This window comes from Melanerpes formicivorus, unplaced genomic scaffold, assembly GCF_026170545.1.
Source record: "Melanerpes formicivorus ecotype bairdi unplaced genomic scaffold, bMelFor1.0.p_v2 SCAF_29, whole genome shotgun sequence".
Taxonomy (NCBI): Eukaryota; Metazoa; Chordata; class Aves; order Piciformes; family Picidae; genus Melanerpes; species Melanerpes formicivorus.
The window spans coordinates 4,342,963-4,364,010 of NW_027142381.1; the positions used below are offsets into that span (position 1 = coordinate 4,342,963).

General features: G+C 58.4%; 6 protein-coding genes and 2 non-coding genes across 17 annotated transcripts in view; 3 read left to right on the plus strand and 5 right to left on the minus strand.

Moving 5' to 3' along the window:
- Positions 1-644: 644 nt before the first annotated feature.
- TLCD1 (TLC domain containing 1) lies at positions 645-2,866 on the plus strand. The gene is made up of 4 exons (XM_068155019.1): positions 645-901; positions 1,080-1,162; positions 1,444-1,526; positions 2,099-2,866. The coding sequence occupies exons 1-4, from the start codon at positions 705-707 to the stop codon at positions 2,492-2,494; spliced, it is 759 nt and encodes a 252-aa protein (XP_068011120.1). The 5' UTR covers positions 645-704; the 3' UTR covers positions 2,495-2,866.
- Positions 2,867-5,629: 2,763 nt separating this feature from the next.
- RPL23A (ribosomal protein L23a) lies at positions 5,630-8,177 on the minus strand. The gene is made up of 5 exons (XM_068154569.1): positions 8,070-8,177; positions 7,415-7,595; positions 6,913-7,089; positions 6,451-6,520; positions 5,630-5,695 (listed from the first exon to the last, which is right to left on the minus strand). Exons 1-5 carry the CDS (start codon positions 8,092-8,094, stop codon positions 5,681-5,683), a joined length of 468 nt encoding a protein of 155 aa, XP_068010670.1. The 5' UTR covers positions 8,095-8,177; the 3' UTR covers positions 5,630-5,680.
- LOC137449487 (small nucleolar RNA SNORD42) lies at positions 6,598-6,664 on the minus strand. The gene has a single exon (XR_010989401.1). It is a non-coding gene; the product is annotated as a small nucleolar RNA SNORD42 (small nucleolar RNA).
- LOC137449489 (small nucleolar RNA Z17) lies at positions 7,163-7,235 on the minus strand. Its single transcript, XR_010989402.1, has one exon. It is a non-coding gene; the product is annotated as a small nucleolar RNA Z17 (small nucleolar RNA).
- Positions 8,178-8,336: 159 nt separating the features above from the next.
- On the plus strand, positions 8,337-11,555 carry RAB34 (RAB34, member RAS oncogene family). Of its 5 annotated transcripts, none has more exons than XM_068154562.1 (11): positions 8,337-8,570; positions 9,248-9,373; positions 9,464-9,555; positions 9,931-9,996; positions 10,200-10,301; positions 10,374-10,438; positions 10,509-10,560; positions 10,698-10,779; positions 10,871-10,961; positions 11,048-11,151; positions 11,239-11,555. In XM_068154562.1, the coding sequence occupies exons 2-11, from the start codon at positions 9,320-9,322 to the stop codon at positions 11,503-11,505; spliced, it is 975 nt and encodes a 324-aa protein (XP_068010663.1). In that variant the 5' UTR covers positions 8,337-8,570; positions 9,248-9,319; the 3' UTR covers positions 11,506-11,555. The 5 variants fall into 5 exon arrangements, with proteins under 5 accessions (XP_068010663.1, XP_068010665.1, XP_068010661.1 ...); XM_068154564.1 differs by having other exon boundaries at positions 8,337-8,525; XM_068154560.1 differs by having other exon boundaries at positions 8,468-8,532.
- On the minus strand, positions 11,480-13,132 carry LOC137449237 (adenine phosphoribosyltransferase-like). Of its 4 annotated transcripts, none has more exons than XM_068154567.1 (6): positions 12,998-13,132; positions 12,705-12,845; positions 12,450-12,501; positions 12,225-12,371; positions 12,044-12,139; positions 11,480-11,939 (listed from the first exon to the last, which is right to left on the minus strand). In XM_068154567.1, exons 2-6 carry the CDS (start codon positions 12,825-12,827, stop codon positions 11,818-11,820), a joined length of 540 nt encoding a protein of 179 aa, XP_068010668.1. In that variant the 5' UTR covers positions 12,828-12,845; positions 12,998-13,132; the 3' UTR covers positions 11,480-11,817. The 4 variants fall into 4 exon arrangements, with proteins under 4 accessions (XP_068010668.1, XP_068010667.1, XP_068010666.1 ...); XM_068154566.1 differs by having other exon boundaries at positions 12,450-12,543; XM_068154565.1 differs by lacking the exons at positions 12,705-12,845; positions 12,998-13,132 and having other exon boundaries at positions 12,450-12,694.
- A 465-nt stretch (positions 13,133-13,597) lies between these two features.
- On the plus strand, positions 13,598-15,874 carry PROCA1 (protein interacting with cyclin A1). The gene is made up of 4 exons (XM_068154559.1): positions 13,598-14,204; positions 14,833-14,965; positions 15,081-15,215; positions 15,303-15,874. Exons 1-4 carry the CDS (start codon positions 13,613-13,615, stop codon positions 15,808-15,810), a joined length of 1,368 nt encoding a protein of 455 aa, XP_068010660.1. The 5' UTR covers positions 13,598-13,612; the 3' UTR covers positions 15,811-15,874.
- A 2,153-nt stretch (positions 15,875-18,027) lies between these two features.
- SUPT6H (SPT6 homolog, histone chaperone and transcription elongation factor) overlaps positions 18,028-21,048 on the minus strand; it is a 28,822-nt gene continuing 25,801 nt past the window's right edge. For all 3 annotated transcript variants that reach the window (XM_068154570.1, XM_068154571.1, XM_068154572.1), the window contains exons 34-37: positions 20,864-20,941; positions 20,614-20,780; positions 19,094-19,281; positions 18,028-18,912 (exon numbers count right to left, since the gene is read on the minus strand). In XM_068154570.1, coding sequence (XP_068010671.1) covers positions 18,726-18,912; positions 19,094-19,281; positions 20,614-20,780; positions 20,864-20,941 — 620 coding nt within the window. In that variant the 3' untranslated portion in view covers positions 18,028-18,725. The remainder of the gene's footprint in view (positions 18,913-19,093; positions 19,282-20,613; positions 20,781-20,863; positions 20,942-21,048) is intronic.

The following is a 21,048-nucleotide window of genomic DNA, read 5'->3' on the forward strand; positions in this document are numbered from 1 at the left end:
GTGACACCGAGCCCGGCTCACCGTGGCGGGAGCGGATCAGCGAGTGCCGCGCTGTGTCCTGCACCAGCACGGGGGGCAGAGACAGGGCACGACGCCCCCCCGCGAAGGAACCAGCACCCATCCGTGTCTGGGTGCCCCGCCTCACCCTGCTGCCATGCTGATAGTGAGGGGCGCCGGCGCCCGTTCCCCACCATATCTCCGTAGGGGCAGCCTGTGAGTGCTCACTGCACACACCCAGCTGGCGGCCCGTTTGGCGACTCTTTTTGCAGGCCGTAATGGTTTTCCCAGCATCCCCCACAGGGCCAAGTGCTGCAGCAGCCACACCGTGCCCAGGATAGATGTGCAGGGCCTCACGCCAGCTGTGCAGCCTTGGGACAGATGCGCGGGGCCCAGCACAGCTGTGCAGAGATTGCCGCGCTGTGCCGCACGTGCGCAACGCCCGAGCGCGCCGCGCGTACAGCTCAGCGCAAACACACACACACACGCACCGCCGCGAACACGTGCGCGCAACCCCCGCCTGCGCGCGCACGCAACGGCGCGCTCCCTCGGCCCGCCCGGCATGGGAGGCGTGGTCAACTGAAAGGTGTGGTTAGAGGCCGGGCGTGGCCACATGGCCGGGCGTGGCCAATTAGGAAGGCGTGATCAGAGGGAGGCGTGGCCGCATCCGCCCCGCCGCGCGCCCCGCGCCACGGGAGCTGGGCGCGATGGGCCCGGGCTGGCGGGCGGCCTCCGCAGCGCTGGTGGGCGGCAGCGTGGTCGTGTTTGTGGGGTTGAGGCGGGTGGCACTAGCCCTGCCCCGGCCCGCTGCCGTGCGGAGCCGCCCCAGCCGCGACTGGCGCTGGCTGAACCTCCTCGTCTCTTTCGCACACTCTGTGCTGGCCGGGCTATGGGCCCTCTTCAGGTACCGGGCACCGGTAGAGGATAAGGGCGGGCGGCCGCGGTGCACATCTTCCCAGCGGGGGCCAGGACTCGGGGCACTTGTGGGAGCACGGCTCCCTGGGGAGCAGGCAACGGGTGGCGTGTTTGAGGTCTCCCCCTTCCAGCACTCAGGCTGACCCCCTTTCCTTCTCTCCCCCTAGCCTCTGGCATTCTCCGGAGCTGCTCTCCGACATACAGGACGGCTACAGCGTCTCAGGGCACTTGCTAGTCTGTTTCTCCTCAGGTAAGGAACCCCACAGGGCGATGGCTATGGTCAACCTGCCAGGCTCTGCCCACTCCCTCTTCAGCCTCGCCTGGCATGCTGGCCAAGCTGAGCCTTAAGGGCAATTCTCTGTGCCTCCTGCCTTAATGACAAGTGTGAAGCCCACAGGCTGTCAGCACCCAGGGCCTGGCCATCTCCCCACGCTCAGCCAGGACAGAGGCATTCCTGACACCTGGAACATACCACTTTCTTTCTCCTCACTGGTCCCCCTTGTCCTCTCAGTGCTCTCCTTCCACCCACAGGCTATTTCATCCACGACAGCCTTGACATCATCTTCAACCATCAGTCTCGCTCATCTTGGGAATACCTGGTGCACCATGCCATGGTGAGTATGCCCCCAGGGAGGCGAAGGGTCAGAATAGGGGGGGCCTACCACACACACTGGGGCTCAGCCCATGCAAGTTTCATGCTCTAGGTCAGAGCGAGCTGGAGCCCTGCCCTCCCCTCCCCCTTGCTCTGGCTGCCAGGTAGGCTGTGCATCAACAAGGCAAGGGTGCCTGGTGGGGCAGAACGCCTGCCAGCATTGGCTCCGAGCGTCAGGAGCCAGACAGGCTGCTGCACTGGGTGAGGGAAGAGCTGGAGGCTGGTCCCAGCTGCCCAGGGTGGGTAGGTGGTGCTTAGTGCCATGGTTTAGTTGATTAGATGGTGTTAGGTAACTAGGTTGGAAAAGACCTCTGAGACCACAAAGTCCAACCTATTCAGTCTGCAGTGTAACTGGTCTGAAGGGAACTAGCACTCCAGACTAGTTTTCCCGTGGGCCAGGTGCCTGGGCGGGGGAAGCTGGGATTTCTGGGTGGGGAGGAGCAGCACCAGGTATGTCAAACCTCAGTGGGGAAGGACTTGCCTCCCCCAGGTTGAGGAGAACTGACTCTGCTGTGTCCCCCCTACCATTTCCAGGCTATCTCTGCCTTCATCTCACTCATCATCACGGGCCGTTTCCTGGTGGCAGCAGTGCTGCTGCTGCTGGTGGAAGTGAGCAACATCTTCCTCACCATCCGCATGCTGCTGAAGATGAGCAATGTGCCTTCCCCAGCGCTCTACGAGGCCAACAAGTACATCAACCTGGTGGTGTACTTTGCCTTCCGCCTGGCCCCCCAGGCTTACCTCACCTGGTACTTCCTCCGCTACGTGGAGGTGCAGGGTCAGGGTGCCTTCCTCACTGCCAACCTCCTGCTGCTCGATGCCATGATCCTCATGTACTTCTCCCGCCTCCTCCGCTCTGATTTCTTCCCATCCCTGCGCAAGGGCTCTGCAGGGAGAGATGTGGATGGTGAGAAGTTTCTGATAGACTGAGATGAGCATGCCAAGGGGGACCCCGGCTCTGGCTCCTGAAGGGCTTGGCCTCTCCAAACCTGCTCTGATGTGCCTTAGGGCTTGCTCCCTGGCCCCAGGCTCTGCCTTCACCCACTCTGCTGCCTAAAAGCGCTTCCATGCTGGACCAGCCTGACAACCTCGCTGAGCCATGGGGATGCCACCAAAACCAGGGGCGCAGCCGATGGAGAAGCAGCCCAAGCCAGCTTCCATGCAGGCAGCTGCAGGGCCAAGCGTGGCTGTATTTCCACAGCTGAAGGCTTGAGGGGGTTGCAAGGGAAGGGACGAGTCCCTCCCACAGTGATGTTGGGTGTTATGTGCATTAAAATTGGTCTGTTTACTGCTGCTGCAGCACACCTGGGCTGGCTTTTCTGTGGGGCAGAGGGGTTGGGGAGGACTGGGGGGACAAAGCCATTGGAAAGGCTGTGCCCCTGTTCCCAGGAAGTGGAGGGGTGGCAGTCCTTGGGGAGAGTGAATGCACATTTCCGCCACTCTGTTCTAGAAACCCTCCAGGGATGCACTCAAGCTTTCTGGGTCCTACCAGCTGCACTGTGCTGAGCCTTAAATCACAAGACCCCATCCCTCCCAGGTTCCCTTCCCTCCTCACTCTTCTTCTCTTCCAGGGACCCAGGGCTATGCAGGGATCAGGGGAGGGGAGCCAGGAGAGGTACACAGCCTTGCTGCAGTCCCTGACCTGCCTGTCTCCAGCCTGGCGGCAATGAGCCTGGCTGGGCTGCATGACTCACCCAGCAGCCATGTGAAGTGGAGCTGGCATGGGAAAGCCCTGTGAGGCCACGGGCTCTTCCTGGAAGACTGCTGCATGCTTACATCCCCCCGGAGTAGTGTTCACCGGCACAGCACAGCTCCAGCCTCCTGCAAGCATGCTGGACCCTCTCCTGCAGCAGCAATACCAGGCTGTGATCAGCAGCCCCCCCCAAAGAGTGGTGGGAAGAGAGGGGCTTCAGCTCCCTGGGGGAGCAGGGCCAGAACTTGTCCAGCCGGTCCTGTGGAGCACTACAGCATCAGAAAGGCAAATCCTGCTGACGTGACAGCTCTGGGAACCACACCAGACTGGCATAAAGCAGCAGGGCTTAGAGAGACTCCTGACCACCACCTGCTCCAGGGCAGGATCTGTCCTACCAAGCCCACCAGCAGCCCAGCTCAGGCAGGGACAGATACTGTGGTTGAAATAAGCTGAAGTGGAAGCACCCTCCCTTCCTCTGGAGTGCTGGGGAACACCCTACAGGGCCAGAATCCTGCTGGGGCTCCCCAGTGTGCACCCAGACCAGTGTCAGCCAGAGCAGAGATGTGATAATCAGGAAGCTGCATGGGGAGGGACCTAACATCAGCTTCAAACCCATCTCACCCCTTCCTCACTCAAAGCAGCACTCAGCAGCAGCACATCCCAGGAGTATGCACCTTCCCTGGTGCAGATTAAGCCCTGTAGCCTCTGTGCACCAATTTCATCTGCAAATACCTCACACAATCAAGCCCAACTTTAGTTTCAGCAGAAGCACCTTGATCGCTGCTACTTTGCCCTTGTCTGCCTCTTGTGTCATCTCTGGTCTCTGCTCCAGCAGGTCACCAGCTCAGAGGGACCAACCCACACTCACACCAGCCTCCCAGCAGCATGGAAAGGTCAGGCATGACAAAGCTTCCCACAGCAGAGCACCTGGCTTCCCACCGCTGCCCTCCTGGGTTCCAGTTGGAGCAGCTCCCAGCAGCACAGCGCTGGGGCAGCCGTGGGCGAGGCCAGCTGCCAGCTCAGAGCAGAATGCAAGTGCAGGGAAGTGCCAGCAGCCACCAGGTGAAGTTGAGGCGAGGTCAGGGTAGACTGCAAGTCATGCTGATGTGAAATCCCTCCACACTGCAGCACAAACCTGCTCATCACCCCCACACTAGCTTTGCCACAAGAGGGGCACTTCTCCCCCAACGTACTTCTTGGGGTGGCTCCAGCTGAGGAGCTGAGGCAAAGCCTGGAGCCCCTGCTGCTGTGCTCTTCCCCAGGCCACAGACAGGAGGCTGATTTGGTGCCATCAACCCCACATGCTGGCAAAACATCAAAGCTGACCCCAGGAGGGAGGGGGGGCTGTCCTAGGTCCTCATCCCATCACAGGGGTGTGTCAGAGGGCTACTTCTTGTTCAGCCTTACCTGACCTAACATAGCCTTCCTGGAGCTTGGGACTGTCACTCCCAGGTCCCAAGAGCAGTAGCAACTGGCACATCTCCCCTCTGCCATCCACCACCATCCTCCGCATGTACAAGCCACCACCCCACTATTCCACCACCATCAGCAAGAGGCTCAAAGGAACTCTGTGTCCTACTACCCAAGAGCTCACTTACCCTGATCAATATTTGCTCAGGGCTTTCATCATCTAACTGCACTCTTAAGTACCCCTAAAGACTTAGCCGTACTTCACCTCTCACCCAGCACTCCACACTCCTGTGACTCTCCAAGCCCTTGGCAAAAAGCAATTTGAGCTACGAATTTAAGGAAGCATGAGACTGCTGAGGCAGCAACAGCAGCTAGTTTGGAAACAGCCCTGACTGAGGTTGGTGAACCCTGCGAGGTTACAGGCACTGGAACAGGAATGGTGCTGGGGAAACCAGGCTGCTACACACTGCAGCATGGGGAGAAGGGACCATGCCAGAAAATAACCACACAGAAAGCTTGAGGGTTTCATCAAGTGACACTTGCAGCATAAGCAAATAGCTGATACATTCAGGAAATGTTGTGTGGCACCCCATGTGCCACCTTTGAACCATGAACACATTTTTGGGCACTCACCAGCCTGTGGTACACTCCACAAGAAAGCTATGTAGGACACCAGGACCACTGATCACACTCATTACGAAAATACAGGAGGGTACCAAAGGTCTCAGGTAAGAGGGGGAGTGTCATCTCATGACTACTGACAGCAGAGAGATCACTGACCCAGGAAACTGCATCAGTGAGACAGCACTGTCCTCTGCACCACCATCTCTCAAAGCTGTCAACTTTGCCCATCCAGTGCTGGGAAGGGAGGAGGCACAGTTCACTGAAATGAAGCCCTCAGAGGCCACTAGGTGCTCTCTTTCATGGGGACTATGCTGTCACAAAACACAAGAGCCCCTCAGTGGTGTCACAGGGTTTATTATCCTGTCTGTACAGTCCTTGGTACATGCAGTTTAGATGATTCCAATCTGAAAAGAAGCAAAGCATGTTAAAGCAAGATAAGATGTTACACAGCCTCCACCACAGACATTGCTGCCACAGCTGCCATCTCCCCAGGGCTCCTGCTCTCCAAGGACAACTTCCTCCCAGACCTGCCCCAGCATCTTACACAACTGCTTTATACATTTATTCCCGTGAGCATTATGCTAAGCCACATTCCTCTGTGATCTGTGTCATGACTGCCTCCAGCCTGCCTCAAAACCACCTTGAAGGACCAAGCTGTCTGCCACTTCCAGCAACACAGCCTGGTAGAAGCCCCTCCTCCTTCCCCCAGGCCAGTGGCACAGAGACACCAGTCATCATTTCCCCTGTTCCTATGAGCTGCCTACAGCGCTGGCCAAGAATACTGCTGGGACAAACACTGTTTCCATCCAGAAGCTGCAGAGCAGTTTCTGCTTCCTCCCAGCTAATGATACTCTGGTGTTCTTGTAGTGCAGTGGACTGGAGCCCCTCCCTGGAGAAGCTGAATAACAGCAACAATTCTCTCTTCTCCCATCTAACCTTGGGATTTTCCAGGTGGAATTCAGTTTCACCAGACAAGGTGTCTTGCTCCTGAACACTCAGATCCCATCTAACTACAAGGACACCCCACAGATGTGGCACAAGTACCTCACACACAGATGTGCCAACTGAGGCACAAGTAACTCACATGTGTATCAGGGCAAACAACTAAGTGCAGGAGATACAAGATGACAGAAGCTGCAAAGTTCCAAGGATTTCTCACCTTGTTGGCTACATCCAGCGCATCATAATCTGGAGCCAGTCGGACATAAGCCTTCTTCTCCCCATCAGGCCTAGAGAGGAACAGAAGTTATCAGCACAGAGGCACAAAACTACTCTCACCTGCTCCACTGTCCCACTACACACCCACGTGCATCAGTGGTTCCTTTGGAAACATCACTTTAGTCAGTGGTAAAAAAAGTTTACATCATTTGCACAAGACTTTTTGGGTGTTAGAAGAGCTCCCTGATGAGGCTGACCCTCTGGTCTATCAACATTTCACACTTCCACTAACACAGGCTCAGTCACAAGCTGCATTTCTCAAAACAGCAACACTGAAAACACTACAGAACATAATCCCGCACCTGAGAAGACTCACATGTGTTCTCACATTCTGCCAAAAGCCACTCCAAGGCTCTTGAAGCATCTCACTCCCACCAGTGACTTATTGTCTCCCTTTTCTCACCTAATCAACGTGTTGACCTTGGCCACATCTATATCATAAAGCTTCTTGACAGCTTGTTTGATCTGGTGCTTGTTTGCCTTGACATCGACAATGAAAACCAGAGTATTATTATCCTCAATCTTCTTCATGGCAGACTCTGTGGTCAGAGGGAACTTGATAATGGCATAATGGTCCAGCCTACAAGAAAGAGACCCTATGGTTAACAGAAGGTTGGCACACAACCCCTCTGCCCCTCAGGGGCTTTCTTTGGGGTGCATCAGTTACCAAAAAACTTATAATCACAAGCTCTCAGGCTTTGGTCGCTTGAAATCATCACTTGCACTCCAAATAACAAACCCCAGCACTCTGACACAAGGTGTGGGCTCACCTCACAGGGCAGCACGCTGGCAGTTACCACCCTGGGACCTGTAACTGGGCACAGGCTTTCACACCAGCCCACGCATGAGGCTGCTCCCAGTCTGCAAGCCCTGCGGCAGGGCAGGTCCCGACATCCCACACGTACTTGTTTCTCCGTGGCGCGCTCTTCCGGGGGTACTTGGGCTGTCGCCGCAGCCGCAGGGTCTTGGGCCTGCGGAAGGTCGGTGATGTGCGGATCTTCTTCTTCTTGTGACTGTGGACCCCCTTCAGGACGGCCTTCTTGGCCTTCAGCGCCTTAGCTTTCGCCTCTGTCTTCGGAGGCACAGCTACAACGGCAGCTCAGTCAGCACAACAACCAAGGTCTGCAGGATCAGTACATGCTTCCCTGCTTCCCCCAACGGGCCATGGTTTCTCCTATTGCGCAGCTCAATGAACGGGACCTTTCCAAGCGGCCCGTGCTCTCACCCAGCCAAGACTAACCCCACAACATCCAACGGGGTTAAACTTTCACCCCCTCCCCTCAAAAAAACTCACGTCTCCCCGCTCACCAAAGGACGAGCGCACTCCCCAGCTCCCTCACAAGCCACCGAGACAGGCGCCCACCCTCCTTAAGACAACCGACCCCGCCGGTGTAGGCCTCTCCCGCCACCTCCACGTGCCCGCGGGCCAGCCCCGAGCTGCAGCGCTCCTTCATCCCCAAATCCCGCGCAGATCAGCCCCCTCCACACACCCCCGCACTCCGCGCTATGGCTCAGCACGGTTCCCTCGCACCCCTCCGTCCCGCCGCCGCCAGCCCTCACCCTCCTTCTTCGCCTTGGGCGCCATGTTGGCCAGGCGGAAGCCGAAAGGGGCTGCCCGCGCCGCACCGCACGGGCTTATAGCTTCAAACCTCGCGAGATTTTCCCCGCGCCACAAATCTCACGATAGCTCCCCTTTGTCCCCACCAGCCACGTTACCGCGGAGCATGCCGGGATTAGTAGTACGCACAGGCCGACTCACTCGCGCATGCGCCGTTTCCCCGCGGGACTAATGGGACTTGTAGTTCCTACTCCTCCCGCTCCTCGCCGCCCGGAGGGCTGCGGCAAGGACGAACCCCTGTGGCAGGGGCATTACCGGGGTCCTGTGGTGTGCGTAGCACCGCAGTGACTTCGACCCAGAGGAACCAGTGTTCTGATCCCTCCCTCGGGGCGGAGTCAGCACGCCGGTTCCTCCCGGGCTGGGCGTGCAGCGCCGAGCACCGCTACCGGAGCTGGAGGGTTCGCGGTAACGGAGACGCCTCCCGCGGCGGGGACCGGGACCGGGCAAGGAGGGCTTAACCGTGGGCTAGGATGCGCGGGGGGATATGCATGGGGGACATGCAATGTTGGAGGGAAAGGCACCCCTGGGGATGTAAGGGCTGGTGGCATACGGGGATCGCTGTACACTGGGATGCCACACTCGGGATGTGGGCACTGCTGGGATATGGGGATAGTGGTACCCCGTTGTGCTGAAACGTGGGGACAGTGGTAGCCTGGTGTGCAGGGACGTGGGGATGGAACAGGGGGACAGTTGGGACATTGGAACAGTAGTACCCTGGTGTTCAGAGACATGGGGATGGGACATCAGGACAGTGGTACCCTGGGATGGCACACTTGGGATGTGGGGATGGCTGGGACAAGAGGATAGCCATGCACAGGGATGTAGTGATGGCTGGAACACAGGGACAACTGGGACATGGGGACAGCTGCACCCCGGGACATGGGAACAGCATATTCAGGGATCTTAGGGTGACTGGGACACAGGGACAGCCAAGCCTGGGGTTGTGGGGATAGCCAGGACGTGGGGACAACCATGTCCTGGGGATGTGGAGACAATTGGGATAAAGGAACAGCTCTGCTTGGGGACACAGGCAGACATATTCCAGGGATACTGTGCATGGGGAACATGGGGTTTGCTGGGACTTAGGGTTGTCACTGCTCCCTGCTCCCTCTCCCCCCAGGCCTCGTGGTGGCCCTTGACCCATCCCTGCTCTCTGTGGCCACCCAGCCTGCCCCGGCGGCCCCACGGGACCATGAACATGCTGGCTCCAGTCCGCAGGGACCGGGTCATCTCTGACCTGCCACTGGTGAGCTGAAAGGAGGGACACTGGCCTAGGGGTGGCCTCGCTGAGCTCCAGGATCACTCCGTTGTCCCCTTTTGTCCTCCCTTCCCTCAGTGTTTTCGGAAGGAGGCCGCCCTGCACACCCGCCCCGCCTTCCACCCCACAGTTGCCAGCGCCTGCCAGGAGGAGCGGACGGGCACCGTGGGGTGAGTCCATGGCGATCTGTGTTTCCCCGCCCCAAAGCCCCGTGAGGGGTGGGGTGAAATGGGACTCATGGTCCTGCCAGCCAGCCGCAGCTGGGGGTCCCCGGCATGAGCACCTCGTGGCTGCCGACGCTGCCTGTGTGCTGAGCCCTGCGTCACGGTGCAGGAATGCAGTGCGGGGGGGGATACGGGGGTCTGGGCTGGGACTGGCGGTGAGGCAGGAGAGCAGAGCTGCAGGGCGCTGCTGAGCATGGAGGGGCTGCAAGGTGACAACCCCTTACCCCGTGGACCCTTCTGCCACCGAAGCTGGCTGAGTGGGAGGCAGGCGAGGACCTCCCCCCACCCTGCTGAGCAACTGTGCACCCGCCTGCCCTGCAGGTTCAAGATCTCCAAGATCATCGTGGTGGGGGACCTCTCAGTGGGGAAGACCTGCCTGATCAACCGGTAATGGAGCGCCCTCCTCGAGATTCTCTGTGGGAGGAAGCGCCAAAGAAATGCCCACCCCGCCCCCACAAAGGGCAGCAGCAACTTGGGCTGAGCCTATTAAACTCTGGTGCTGGGTACCCCTCAGGGCGAGGGGCACTGAGCCCCTGGGGTTGGAGTGTAGGGGGGCTTGGGGCTGCTGACACCCATCCCCCACCCCCCAGCTTTTGCAAGGACACCTTCGACAAGAACTACAAGGCAACCATCGGGGTGGATTTCGAGATGGAACGGTTCGAGGTGCTGGGGGTGCCCTTCAGCCTCCAGCTGTAAGTAGGTGCTAGCCCCTTCCCCACACTCCCATGTGGCCCCCCCTCACCTCCTTCCCCCTCTGCCTCCAGGTGGGACACAGCTGGCCAGGAGCGCTTCAAGTGCATCGCCTCCACCTACTACCGGGGTGCACAAGGTGAGGTCCTGACTGCATCCCGCCGCGCTGTCTGTCCCTGTCCCCATCTCATCCCTCTTTCCCTCCCCAGCTATTGTCATCGTCTTTGATGTCAACGATGTGACATCTCTGGAGCACACACGGTAGGTGATGCATGGCCACGGGGCCCAGGTTGGACTGGGGATGAGTGGAGGGGGCAGTAGGTCTGGATGGAGGGGTGAGAGCCAGGAAAGAGGGCATGGGGCTGCTGGCTACCAGCTGATGATATTTGCCCCTGCAGGCAGTGGCTGGCTGATGCCCTAAAGGAGAACGACCCATCCAATGTGATCCTATTCTTGGTGGGCTCCAAGAAGGACCTGAGTGTGAGTGTGTCCCCCTTTCTGTGGCCTTCCTGCACCCTGGCTTAGCAGAGCCATCGCTGTCACCTACCAACTCCTCTGGCTTGGTTGGCAGACGCCAGCGCAGTACAGCCTGATAGAGAAGGATGCTCTGAAGGTGGCCCAGGAGATGCAGGCAGAGTACTGGGCTGTGTCTTCCCTCACTGGTGAGTCCCCAGCTGGATGGGGGGAGGCAGATCTCCATGTCTGGCCAGGTGATGGGACACTCAGGGGGTCTTACTCTGTGGGGCAGGGGAGAACGTGCGGGATTTCTTTTTCCGTGTGGCGGCGCTGACCTTCGAGAGCAGCGTGCTGGCCGAGCTGGAGCGCAGCGGCACCCGCAGGATCGGTGACACCGTGCGTGAGTACCCCTGGCTGGCCCTGCTGTGGGTGCCTTTCCCTTAAACTCCACTCACCCACCCACCCTCCCTCCTGCTCCTCCAGGAATCAGCAGCAATGAAAGCGACCTGTACCTGTCGGCACCCCGCAAGAAACCCAAGTGCTGCCAGTGAGAGGGAAGCCCCCGGCCCACCCCATGCTCACACGTCTGGACCAAAGAGGGGCGGCCCTGGCTGGCCCCGAGGAGCTGTGCCTGCTGTCCCCTGGCCCCCCCAGCCTCCCACCTGCCCAGAGACCTGTGGCTGGGGTGGACAGGAGCACCCATACAGCTCCCTTAGCTATGCAAACCCAGGTACTGCTCACAGGGGCTGATGCCCCCAGGCTCCCATTTGTCTTAATAAAACGTTTTTTATGCTTTTTAAGAGATGTGTGGGGCTGGGGACTGGGTCTGGGCCTGGCTTCAGCTCCCTCTGCCCCTGGGCTCAGCCCCTCTGCTTGGGGGCAGGTGGGAGGATGGAGCCAGCAGAGGGTGGCTGCTGAAGAGGAGGGGTTATCATCTTGGGGATGGTGGAAGCCAAACCAGGAGGTTGATGTCCCAGGCATCCCTGCCATGAAGAGCCAGCAACTCTGTGCCCTGTGGAGGGGAGATGGAGGACACATGAGGTGTCAGTGCCCCCACCAGTCCTAGCCAAGCTGGTGCTGGTCAAAGCGGGGCTGCAGGTGTGGGGGCACACAGTGGGCACACTTGTAGTGCTCCTGGAGCCACCGCCCGCCCTCGCTGTCCTCAATGCAGATGGCAGCAACACCTGTGGGGACAAAAAGAGGGCTCAGCTCTGCTCACTGCAGGGCTTGGGGATGGTGGTTCTACACTGGATACACTCCTGGGATGCCCTCATGTCCCACCTCCTACCTGCCACAACCCCCCCCAGCTGCTCCACCAGCTGGATGGCCGCTCGCATCGTGCCCCCGGTTTCAACCCACTGGTCCACGAGGAGGATGCGCAGACCTGGGTGGGGACAGAGGCTGTGGCTGAGTGCCTGGTGCCCATTCCAGAAGCCCTGCCTTGAGACAGGAGCACCCTACTAGCTCACCTGGTGAGATGGCATCAGTGCGGACCTCCATCACCTTCTCTCGGCCGGAGTAGTCGGTGTAAGGCTGTGCCTGAGTCTGCACGCAGAGGTGCCCAGCTTTGCGGATGGCCAGGAAGCCTTTTTGTAGTCTGGCAGCGGCAGCGGCACCTGGGGGTGGGCATAGCACTGTCAGGCCCCTCAGGGACAAGGAATGAGGACCTTGGGCTCACTCGTGTCCCTGCTCACCCAGGATGAAGCCCATGGCATCGATGCCTGCTACCATGTCAATGGGGTCCCCCTGGAACAGTTGCAGCAGGTCAGTCAAGCAGTCCTGCAAGCCCTGGGGAGAGAACAGAGGTGCTGGGGCTCTGCAGCCCATCATGGGCACCTGAAGCCCATGTGCCAGTGCCTGTGGGCACAACCAGGTCCCCCAACAGCCCCATAGAGATACAGCCCACCCTGGCACCCCCGTGTGTGCCATCAACCCCAGGCACTGGGTACTTGCGGGTGGCAGTAGAGCCGGGAGGGGTCCAGCCAAGCATAGTTGGGACCCTTGACGTTGGGGGCCATCAGTGCCAGGTACCAGCCTTTTTCTCGGGCAGTGGGGATGTGGCACAGGTCCATGTGTAAGGACTGTAGGCACTGCGGGCATTGAGCATGCAACAGAGGTGAGACTCCTCACCGACTGTCCCCACATAACTCCCCACAGCTTAATGCCCCCTATTGTCCCCACCCACACCCACACCCACACGTGGGCACACTGGGGGCCCAGCACACCCGAGCTGGCTCCATACCTGGGTACCGGTGGCAAGGCTAAGCTGAACGGGACGGTCACGGGGAGCGTCACAGACAGCAACAGCTGAGCAGGAACTGTCCCTGCAGCACTGGGCCCCCGCCAGCACCCTTGGTCAGCTGGGCCCTGGGCTGGTGTCAGGTGAGAGCCCTGCTTATGGGCCAACTATGGGCTCCCACTGGGTAGTCACACTGTATGTGGGTGTCTCCAGCTCCCAGCCCTCTGCACTAGTGGTGCCAGGGCATGGTGGCACAATAGCCAAGCTCTGGGTGTCCTGAGCAGTGCAGACACTTTGAGAAACCACACACGTTCCTGTTGGGGTGGCTGGGCACTGTCCTGCCCTGCCAGTGCTTGCTTCCTCGGCCACCCAGCATGCCAGATCTGTGCCTGGATTGTCAATGGGCTCCATGGCAGAGAAGCCAGCCAAGGTGGCTAACCCTGGCAGCCGTCCTGGGAGCTGCTGGGCGCCTGTGGGCTGCCAGCCCTGGCTGGGTACAGGGCATTGGGGCTGCTCCTGTGACAGTCACCAAGGGGTATCAGTGGGACAAGGACGTGGGGCTGCAGGGAGCATCTGAGGCACAGGACGGGGGAAGGGGGCACACAGAACATTCATGGGATGGGAACATGCAGATCCAGGGAGTATCCACGGGAAAGCACAAGAGGCTGTGGGGAGCATCCTTCTCCTGTCGTGGGGCTGCTCTGGGACCGGGGGCCATACAGGGGTCGGTGCGTCACGGGGCGGGCACGTTGTGGCCGGCACGTTACCGGCCCCAGCACATCACCCCACCGGCTGCCACAGCAACGGAGCCCGGCCCCACCGGGAGGGGTAACCCCTTACCCGCAGGCTGCGGGGTCCAGGAGCCGCGGCTCCGGGAAGCAGCTCCAGCACCCCGGCTGTCCAGGACCCTCCGCACGGTGCCGTGCTGTGCCAGTCTGTGCCGTACTGCTCCGTGCCAAGCCGCCCCGCGTGGGCGGGCTGCGCGGGGCTATAAGGCGGCCCCACGACGGGGAGCAGTGCGGTGCCATGTGCGCCCCGGGGCTGCCCTGCCGCCTCCTCCTCTTCCTCCTTCTGTTCGCAGCTACCGCCAGAGCGACCCCCGGTACCGGAGCGGCCCAGCCAGACCGGCCCCGCACCCGCCGTGGGCTCACCTACCCCGGGACACTGTGGTGCGGTGCGGGCAGCAACGCGGATGCCTACGAGCAGCTGGGTAAGGGCGGCGGGGTGGCTGCCATCTGTTCTCCCCTTCCCATCTACAGCCTGATGCTGCTCCACCCCACCCCACCCCACCCCAGTCCCAGTCCCTATCTCAATGCTGGTCTGCTCCAGTTCCCATACCCATGTTAATTCAGTCCCTGTTGGTCCCCGTACGGACCCTACCCCAGTGCTGATCCAGTTCACCTTTACCTAGTCTCCATCAAAGGGCTGGTCCATCCTGCTCCCCACCCTAGTGCTGGTCTGGTCCAGATTCACTCTCTGTCTTCAGCCTGGTCTGTGGTTCATCCTCTTCCTGTTCTGGTGCTGGTCCAATCTATTCCACTTCCTATCCTGATCCCAGCCTGGTCCCTCTTTTGATTCTGGTCCAGTTCCACTTTGCATCCAAATCTCAGCCTAGTCCCAGTTCATCCTCATTGTGGTGCTGGTGCAGCCTTGTGCCAGTCTACTCCTAGCCCCTACCCACCCCAGCCTCATCCCAGTCCTGTCCCAGTCGAATCTAATTCTGATCCCAGTCCTAGCACAGTGCAGTCCCAGTCCAGTCCTGATGCCCTCGCCATCTAGCCCCAACCCATGCATGCATTTCCCCCCACCCCTGCCTTCACCCTGTGTCTGCCCTGCAGGGGAGCATCAGGACACAGACCGGTGCTGCCGAGACCACGATCACTGCCAGCACATCATCCACCCCTTCACTGCCCGCTACGGGTACCGCAACCTGCGCTGGCACACCATCAGCCACTGCGACTGCGATCGCAGGTAAGCAGCCCCGTGCCCAGCCATGCCCCTGCAGCATCCCCCCACCCCAGGGTGGCCCCAGTCCCTCTGGCGGCACCCCCTCAACCCCACTGACTCCAGCCTTGCCTCCTGGCAGATTGAAGGATTGCCTGCAGCGGGTGAACGACACGGCCTCGCGCGTGGTGGGCCAAGCCTTCTTCAACGTCATCCAGGTGCCCTGCTTCGAGTTCACGTACAGGGAGGAGTGTGTGGAGCCTTATCTCTATGTCTGGTGAGTGCCCTCCCATGCTGTGAGGACTGGCCTCTGCCGTGGTCCCACTGGGGTTTGTCCCACCTTATGCCTCCTCACTGACTGTAGGTGCAAGACTTACAACACGGTGGCCATCGCGGTGCCCAGGGAGCCAGTGCTGTATGAGTATGGTGGGGAGCTGATTGACCGGGCAGCCAGACCTGATGGGGTCCCTCTGAGCCCCCCATGGAGCAATGTAGGTGGAGAAGCCATCCCAGTGGAGCATCAGCCACCTGCCCACCCCCTGTCCACCCCCACGGCAGCCAAGAAGCAGAAGAAGGGGAAGAAGAAAGATAAAAAGGGGAAAGGTCTGAAAAAGAAAAACCCTTCCCAAACCCAGGAGCTAAGCAGCCCTGCAGCTGCTGCCTTCACTGGGCAGGCCCCACAGGCCCCACTGCTGGACTTGGGGGAAGCGGTCAGTGCCATCCTCAGCAATGCCCCAGTGCAGGAGGGCTTGGGCAGGGTGGCAGCACTCACTCCTGCATCCCCAGTCTCCACCACCAGTGGGAAGAGGAGGAGGAAGGAGAGAAACAGAAAGAAGAGGCTGAAAAGCAATGCTGAGGCAGAGCCTGCATAAGAGCCATGGCCCCGAGTCCCCCTGCATGGGTTGTGGCTGTAATAAAGTTGGTTGCTGGAGCAGATGGTGTGGCCTTGGCCCTGTGTCTGTGTGGTGAAAGGGTGGCTCTGGGGTCAGTTTCCAGGGGAAATCCTAGAGCTGATCCCACTTCTGGGAAATACTTGGAGCCAGGTGGGTATTGAGTGGGTTGGAGCTGTTCCACACTGCTCCCACCAGCTTGTAACTTCTTCCGGAGCACTGGGGACAGCAAGTTGCTGCTCTGTCTGGGGACACTGCTCCCATCCCAAAGCCTTCACAGGGTAGACCCCTGATTTTAGGTCCCCTGCCACAGAGGCTTGAGCTCCAGCACCTCAGGGAGTGCTCATCTAGAGCACCAATTAATGAACTGCACCATTCCAGCTCTCTCCACTGCCTAACCCACTGCCTTTTCTCAGTGCTCCTACACCAGCCCCAACCCTGCTCCAGCCCCCAGCAGTGGCAGTCAGCAGCAGGGGCAGAGGGCCCTGTCCCTTCCCAGAGGCTCCTCACATGCTGTACAAGAGCTCTTTGGAATAGGACAATAGAAGCTTTTCCAGCCTTGGGATAAAGACAGATGTGCCCCAGGAGAGGCAGGGGCAGGGCAAGCTGCCCCTGATGGTGATCACAGTCTGATTTATTCCCTTCAGTGGTAACTAGGCTCCCACAGTGAAGACTTTGTGTGCAGTGCCCAGAGACAGAGCATTGCCACCAAATGCTGCAAAGCACTTCCGAGTAAGGAGTGTGGCTTGGTCCAGTGCCCCCTCTCCTGCCTTGTGAGACCAGAAGAAAGATTTTTTCCCACACCAGCATCCAATTCCAGAATGGAAAAAGCTTGAGCAACAGAAGCTAAGCACTGTTTTGCTGTAACAGAGCCTTGGGAAGAGCAGACAGCACCCAGGCTTGGAGAAGAGAGCTGTAAACCCCTCTGTTCCCAGAGGAGCATAGGATGGAATCCCAAATCCTTGAAATCAGAGGACCCTAAGAACCCAGGGGGAAACACCAAGGTTGTGGGGAGACATCACACCCTCTGCACTAACTGGTGCAAAGTCCTTGTGACAACCACCACAGCTCACAGCAGGAAGCACTGACGTGTGGCAAGAGGGCATCTTCCCAAAAGTAGAACTTTTATTGATGGCCAAGGGAAAACTAAAACCAAAGAGAGTCAAAAAGTTGCTGACAATGCACAACTAGACCCCCCCACCCCACCCCTTACCCCTGTATGGATCTGAGAACCCTGGTAAGGAGCTGCTCCCAGTCAAATCTTTGTCAGACAGTTCCATAAAATAAAAAAATAGCCTAAGGTTAGTACTCCTGCACCTGGAACAGGGAGGACCAGGACCATGTCAGCCCCCAGTGCTGCAGAGGGGATGGCAACTGAGCCAGGACCTGCATTTCTCTGTAGAAACAGCTCTGCTTTGTCTCCCGGGTGGCTGCCATTCTTCAGAAGCATTTACATGCAAAAAAGACTTTTGTTTCTTAAGATCTGCTGTTCTTGCTCATTTCCTAGGGCGAGGAGGCTAACCAGGAGAGCTTGGAAGGAACAAAGACTCTGCTCCCATAGAAAATCCTCACTAACAAAGCGGGAGAGAGGCGAGTGAGTGCAGCAGGAACTTTCCAGTTCAGAAATGACTCTGAACGCTGGCAGTAGCTCTACAGCGAGCTGTTTCTGACACAACCGAAGTTATCTGCATTATCTGCCCCACTCCCACCCAGGCCCTCCCAGAACCTCTCCAGGAGGTGCCCCGGATGTCAGCTTGATGTCTTTATACAAGGCATTCAAAACAAAACGTTATTCTTGAACAGCTCAATAGAAATCAGCTTCTCTGTGAAAGTTTCAGCACATAGAGGGCAACTCCAAGCAACAGATGGAGAAGGAGCAACGACTTTCATCACTGCTCCTACACAAATCCATGGCTAAGAGGAAAGGGCAGGCAGTGCAGGGTGCAAGCAGAAAACCTCTCAACCAGCCTTCGGTAGAAACACTATTTATTCACCCCTCTTGGTTACAGCTGGGCAGGATAAGCAGGTATGGAGGAGCAGGCTGTGCACTCCGGGCTGTTTTGCCTTCACCACCACGGGAGTGACTGCTCCTGGAGCATTTCAGCCCCCGGGGTCTCTGCCCTGCGCTCAGGAAAGCTGCCGTGGGGCTGGCGTGTTGCGTTGCAGTCTGATTTAAAAAACAACAACTAAATAAAAATCAAAAACTAAATAAATATTGTTCCAAAAAGAAGCCAGAGGAGACAGCAAGCCTTTGGTACAACAGCTGCGTTTCACTCCAGCAAGACCCCGAGCCCCAGAGCTGCTGTGCTAGACCCCTGCCAACACAGCTGGGGGTCGGCACAGGTTCTGCAGAGCCCGTTACACGTGAAAACACGGAGCAAACGACCACAGAAGCTTTCTGAGAACTCTGGCTTGCTTGTCACAACCCCTGTGACTTTGCTTTGTGTTCTCAGGACAAGGAGAGGTGACAGTCAGGGTTTGGGAGAATCCAAATGAAACAGGCTCACTCCTGGCCGACGGTCTGCACTTTCAGCTAGGTTTGCTTCCCAGTCTTTGCAGCGAAAGCAGACTGCTGTGCGTGTACAGGGACAGGCTCGTTTGACCTCCTCCTTACTTTGATGAGCTTCCAAAGTGTTGAATCAGGGCCTGGAATGCAGAGGCCACTGCAGTGTCCCTTCCTATGATATATTTTTATATATATAGAGCATATGTATTTAGACCAGCCCTGCCAAGTCTGTTCACTCGCTCAGGTGCATGTCACCAAGAGTCATTTCCCACCATTTCACAAGGTATAAAACAAGAGTTTACGTGGCTAAGGGAAGTTGCTTTCAACTGTTCACTCTCCCTTCCCCTTCCTGGCGAAGGGAGCGGAGGCTGAGGGTCAGGTCCGGCAGCGCCTATCGATCCATCTCGTCCAGCAGCGGCGTGGCGTCCCCGGCGATGGACATGGGCGTGCTCTCGATCATGGGGCTGGGAGATGGCCGAGGAGTCAACCTCTGCTTCTGTTTCCTCCGTTCAGCCTCCTTCTCCTGGAGCCACTGCTCGGCCATCTTCCCCCAGTCGATCGCAGCGTGACTGTTGGTCCTGCAATGACATGGGCAGAAGGTGAGACACACCAGCAGAGAGCTTCCCTGCCCTCACGCCCACCCTTTGCTCCCCAAGGGTCCCACACAGGAAGGTGCAAGGCAATCCCACCAAGCTGCTTCCACAAGGATCAACCACAGCCATCAAGAAAGCACAGACACATGCACCCAGAGCCACTCACTTTGGCTGCTGCCTCTGCCTGGAGCTGGATGATGGCTGCGACTGTGCCTGGGACTGGGTGGACTGGGGTGTGGTGTTGGCCTGGAGCTGGTACTGGGGTGTTGTCATTGGCTGACTGGGAGTAGTGTAGGAGTAACTGGGGGTCATCAGAGGGGTGGCCACCGGTTGCTGTGCTGGAGTCGTGAAGACCTGCAGAGAGCACATAGTGTTAGGGGACAGAGTGCAAATCCCACAGGGCCGTGGGGCTGAGGACTGGCATGGCTCTGCATTGCCCTGCTTGCCCAGGAGGCTGGAGCATGTCCTTGCTGCCTGCTCCCAGCCCTGCTGGAGACCCTCATTTGGGCAGGGAGAGGTTTGCAGTGACCACTGTAGGGAATAGGGGAGTGCAGGGCAGAAGGAGCAACACCCTGCTGAGCATAGGACATTTGTCACCGTGAGAGCCCCTGATGGCCCACCCAACCTGGGCCAGCACAGCCTGCCTTCCTTGTTCATCCCACACAGGCTACAGTGGGAGATGCTTGAGCCAAACCAAGGTGAAGGCTGCAAGAGATGGGCACAGGAGACACTTGGGGCAAGCCAGCAGAAATTATGTCCTGCAGCAGATATCAAGAACATGAATTCTTGCCCTGTGGGCTGCAGAGAAGGCGCAACAGCTCTCAAGATGATTTGCTTCCACATTTCAAGCTGCCTGGCTCACAGTTTGTCCAAGGGAGTGTGTAGCCTCTTTGTCTCCTGGTATTTTTGCCCCCCTTTTCCTTCAGACTGCCTTGATGATTCAGATGTTGGGTTATCCACAGTCCCTGCCTATCCTGAGTTCAGCACTTACTGTGCCAAACTTTGTGAAAGCCTCCCAAGGTGGTCTGAAAGAGGATCACTCCTCCCTGCAAGCCTTGTCTTGCAGCACCTTTTCATCAGGTTCTTGCCAATGGCTGGGTGCATTTTTGTACCCAGGCACCTCAGTCCTGTAGCTGGATTTAGCCTTGGTGTCAGCTGGGGAGGTGGCAGCACGGGCTGGGAGTAGGGAGGCACCAGCACATGAGGAAAGGCTTCGTCACGAGCCAAGACAGTCCAATTCCATCTTATTCCCTGCAAAGCCTCTGGGTGCTGGGCTGGGCTGAGGTGCTGCCTGCCGGTGCGGCTTGGATTAGCACACTAAGCCGAAAAGCTCTGCAAGCTCAGCGCATAGCTGCACAGCTAATCTCTGCCACTGGCAGCTCATGGTGCCAGTTCAGGGGCACAATTGGGAGGTTGTGAGCCCTCACAGCTGGATCCTGCCCCTCCACCCTGCCACATTCCTTGAGGGCCAGACCAATATGCTGCTCAGTTCAGTTCTCCCCAAAGCAGAGCTCTACTTCCTCAGCCACAGCAGGCAAAAATAAACCTGGTCCAAGAACCCAGCCAGGTTCTGTGGATCCATAGCACTGGAGGATCCCAGGCAGTAAGTAACCCCTTAGGTTCCCAGCGGAGCCCCCATGGGATGCTTTCCAGCAGCAAGGAGAAGCCATCTTAAGCGACACCTACGTGGTAGGCGCTGCTGCCACCTCCGCTGCCTCCATAGCCGTACTGACTGGATGCCCATTGTGCAGGGGTGGCATTTGGGTTCTGCCCCTGGCCTGTCACGGCAGCGATGGCACTGAACATCTGGGAGGTCATGTTCTGTGGTAGAGCGTTCACTGCACGGGTCAGGTCTGCAAGAAAGACTCATCACATTAGACAGAGCCTGGAGAAGGAGCTCACATCCCAATTCCAACCAGGAAAGGCCTGCACTGACCTGCCAGGTTAATGTTAGCTGGAGTAGCATTAATGGAGGCTGGAGTCCTGGTCCGACTGCTACTGCTGGGGGTAATACCTGTGTAGAACACAGACCAAGAGAGAGGTTACTTCTAGGAGAGCACCTATGGGCCTGAAACTTGAGTTCTGACAAAAACTGCAGGTAACACTGGTACTGACAAGATG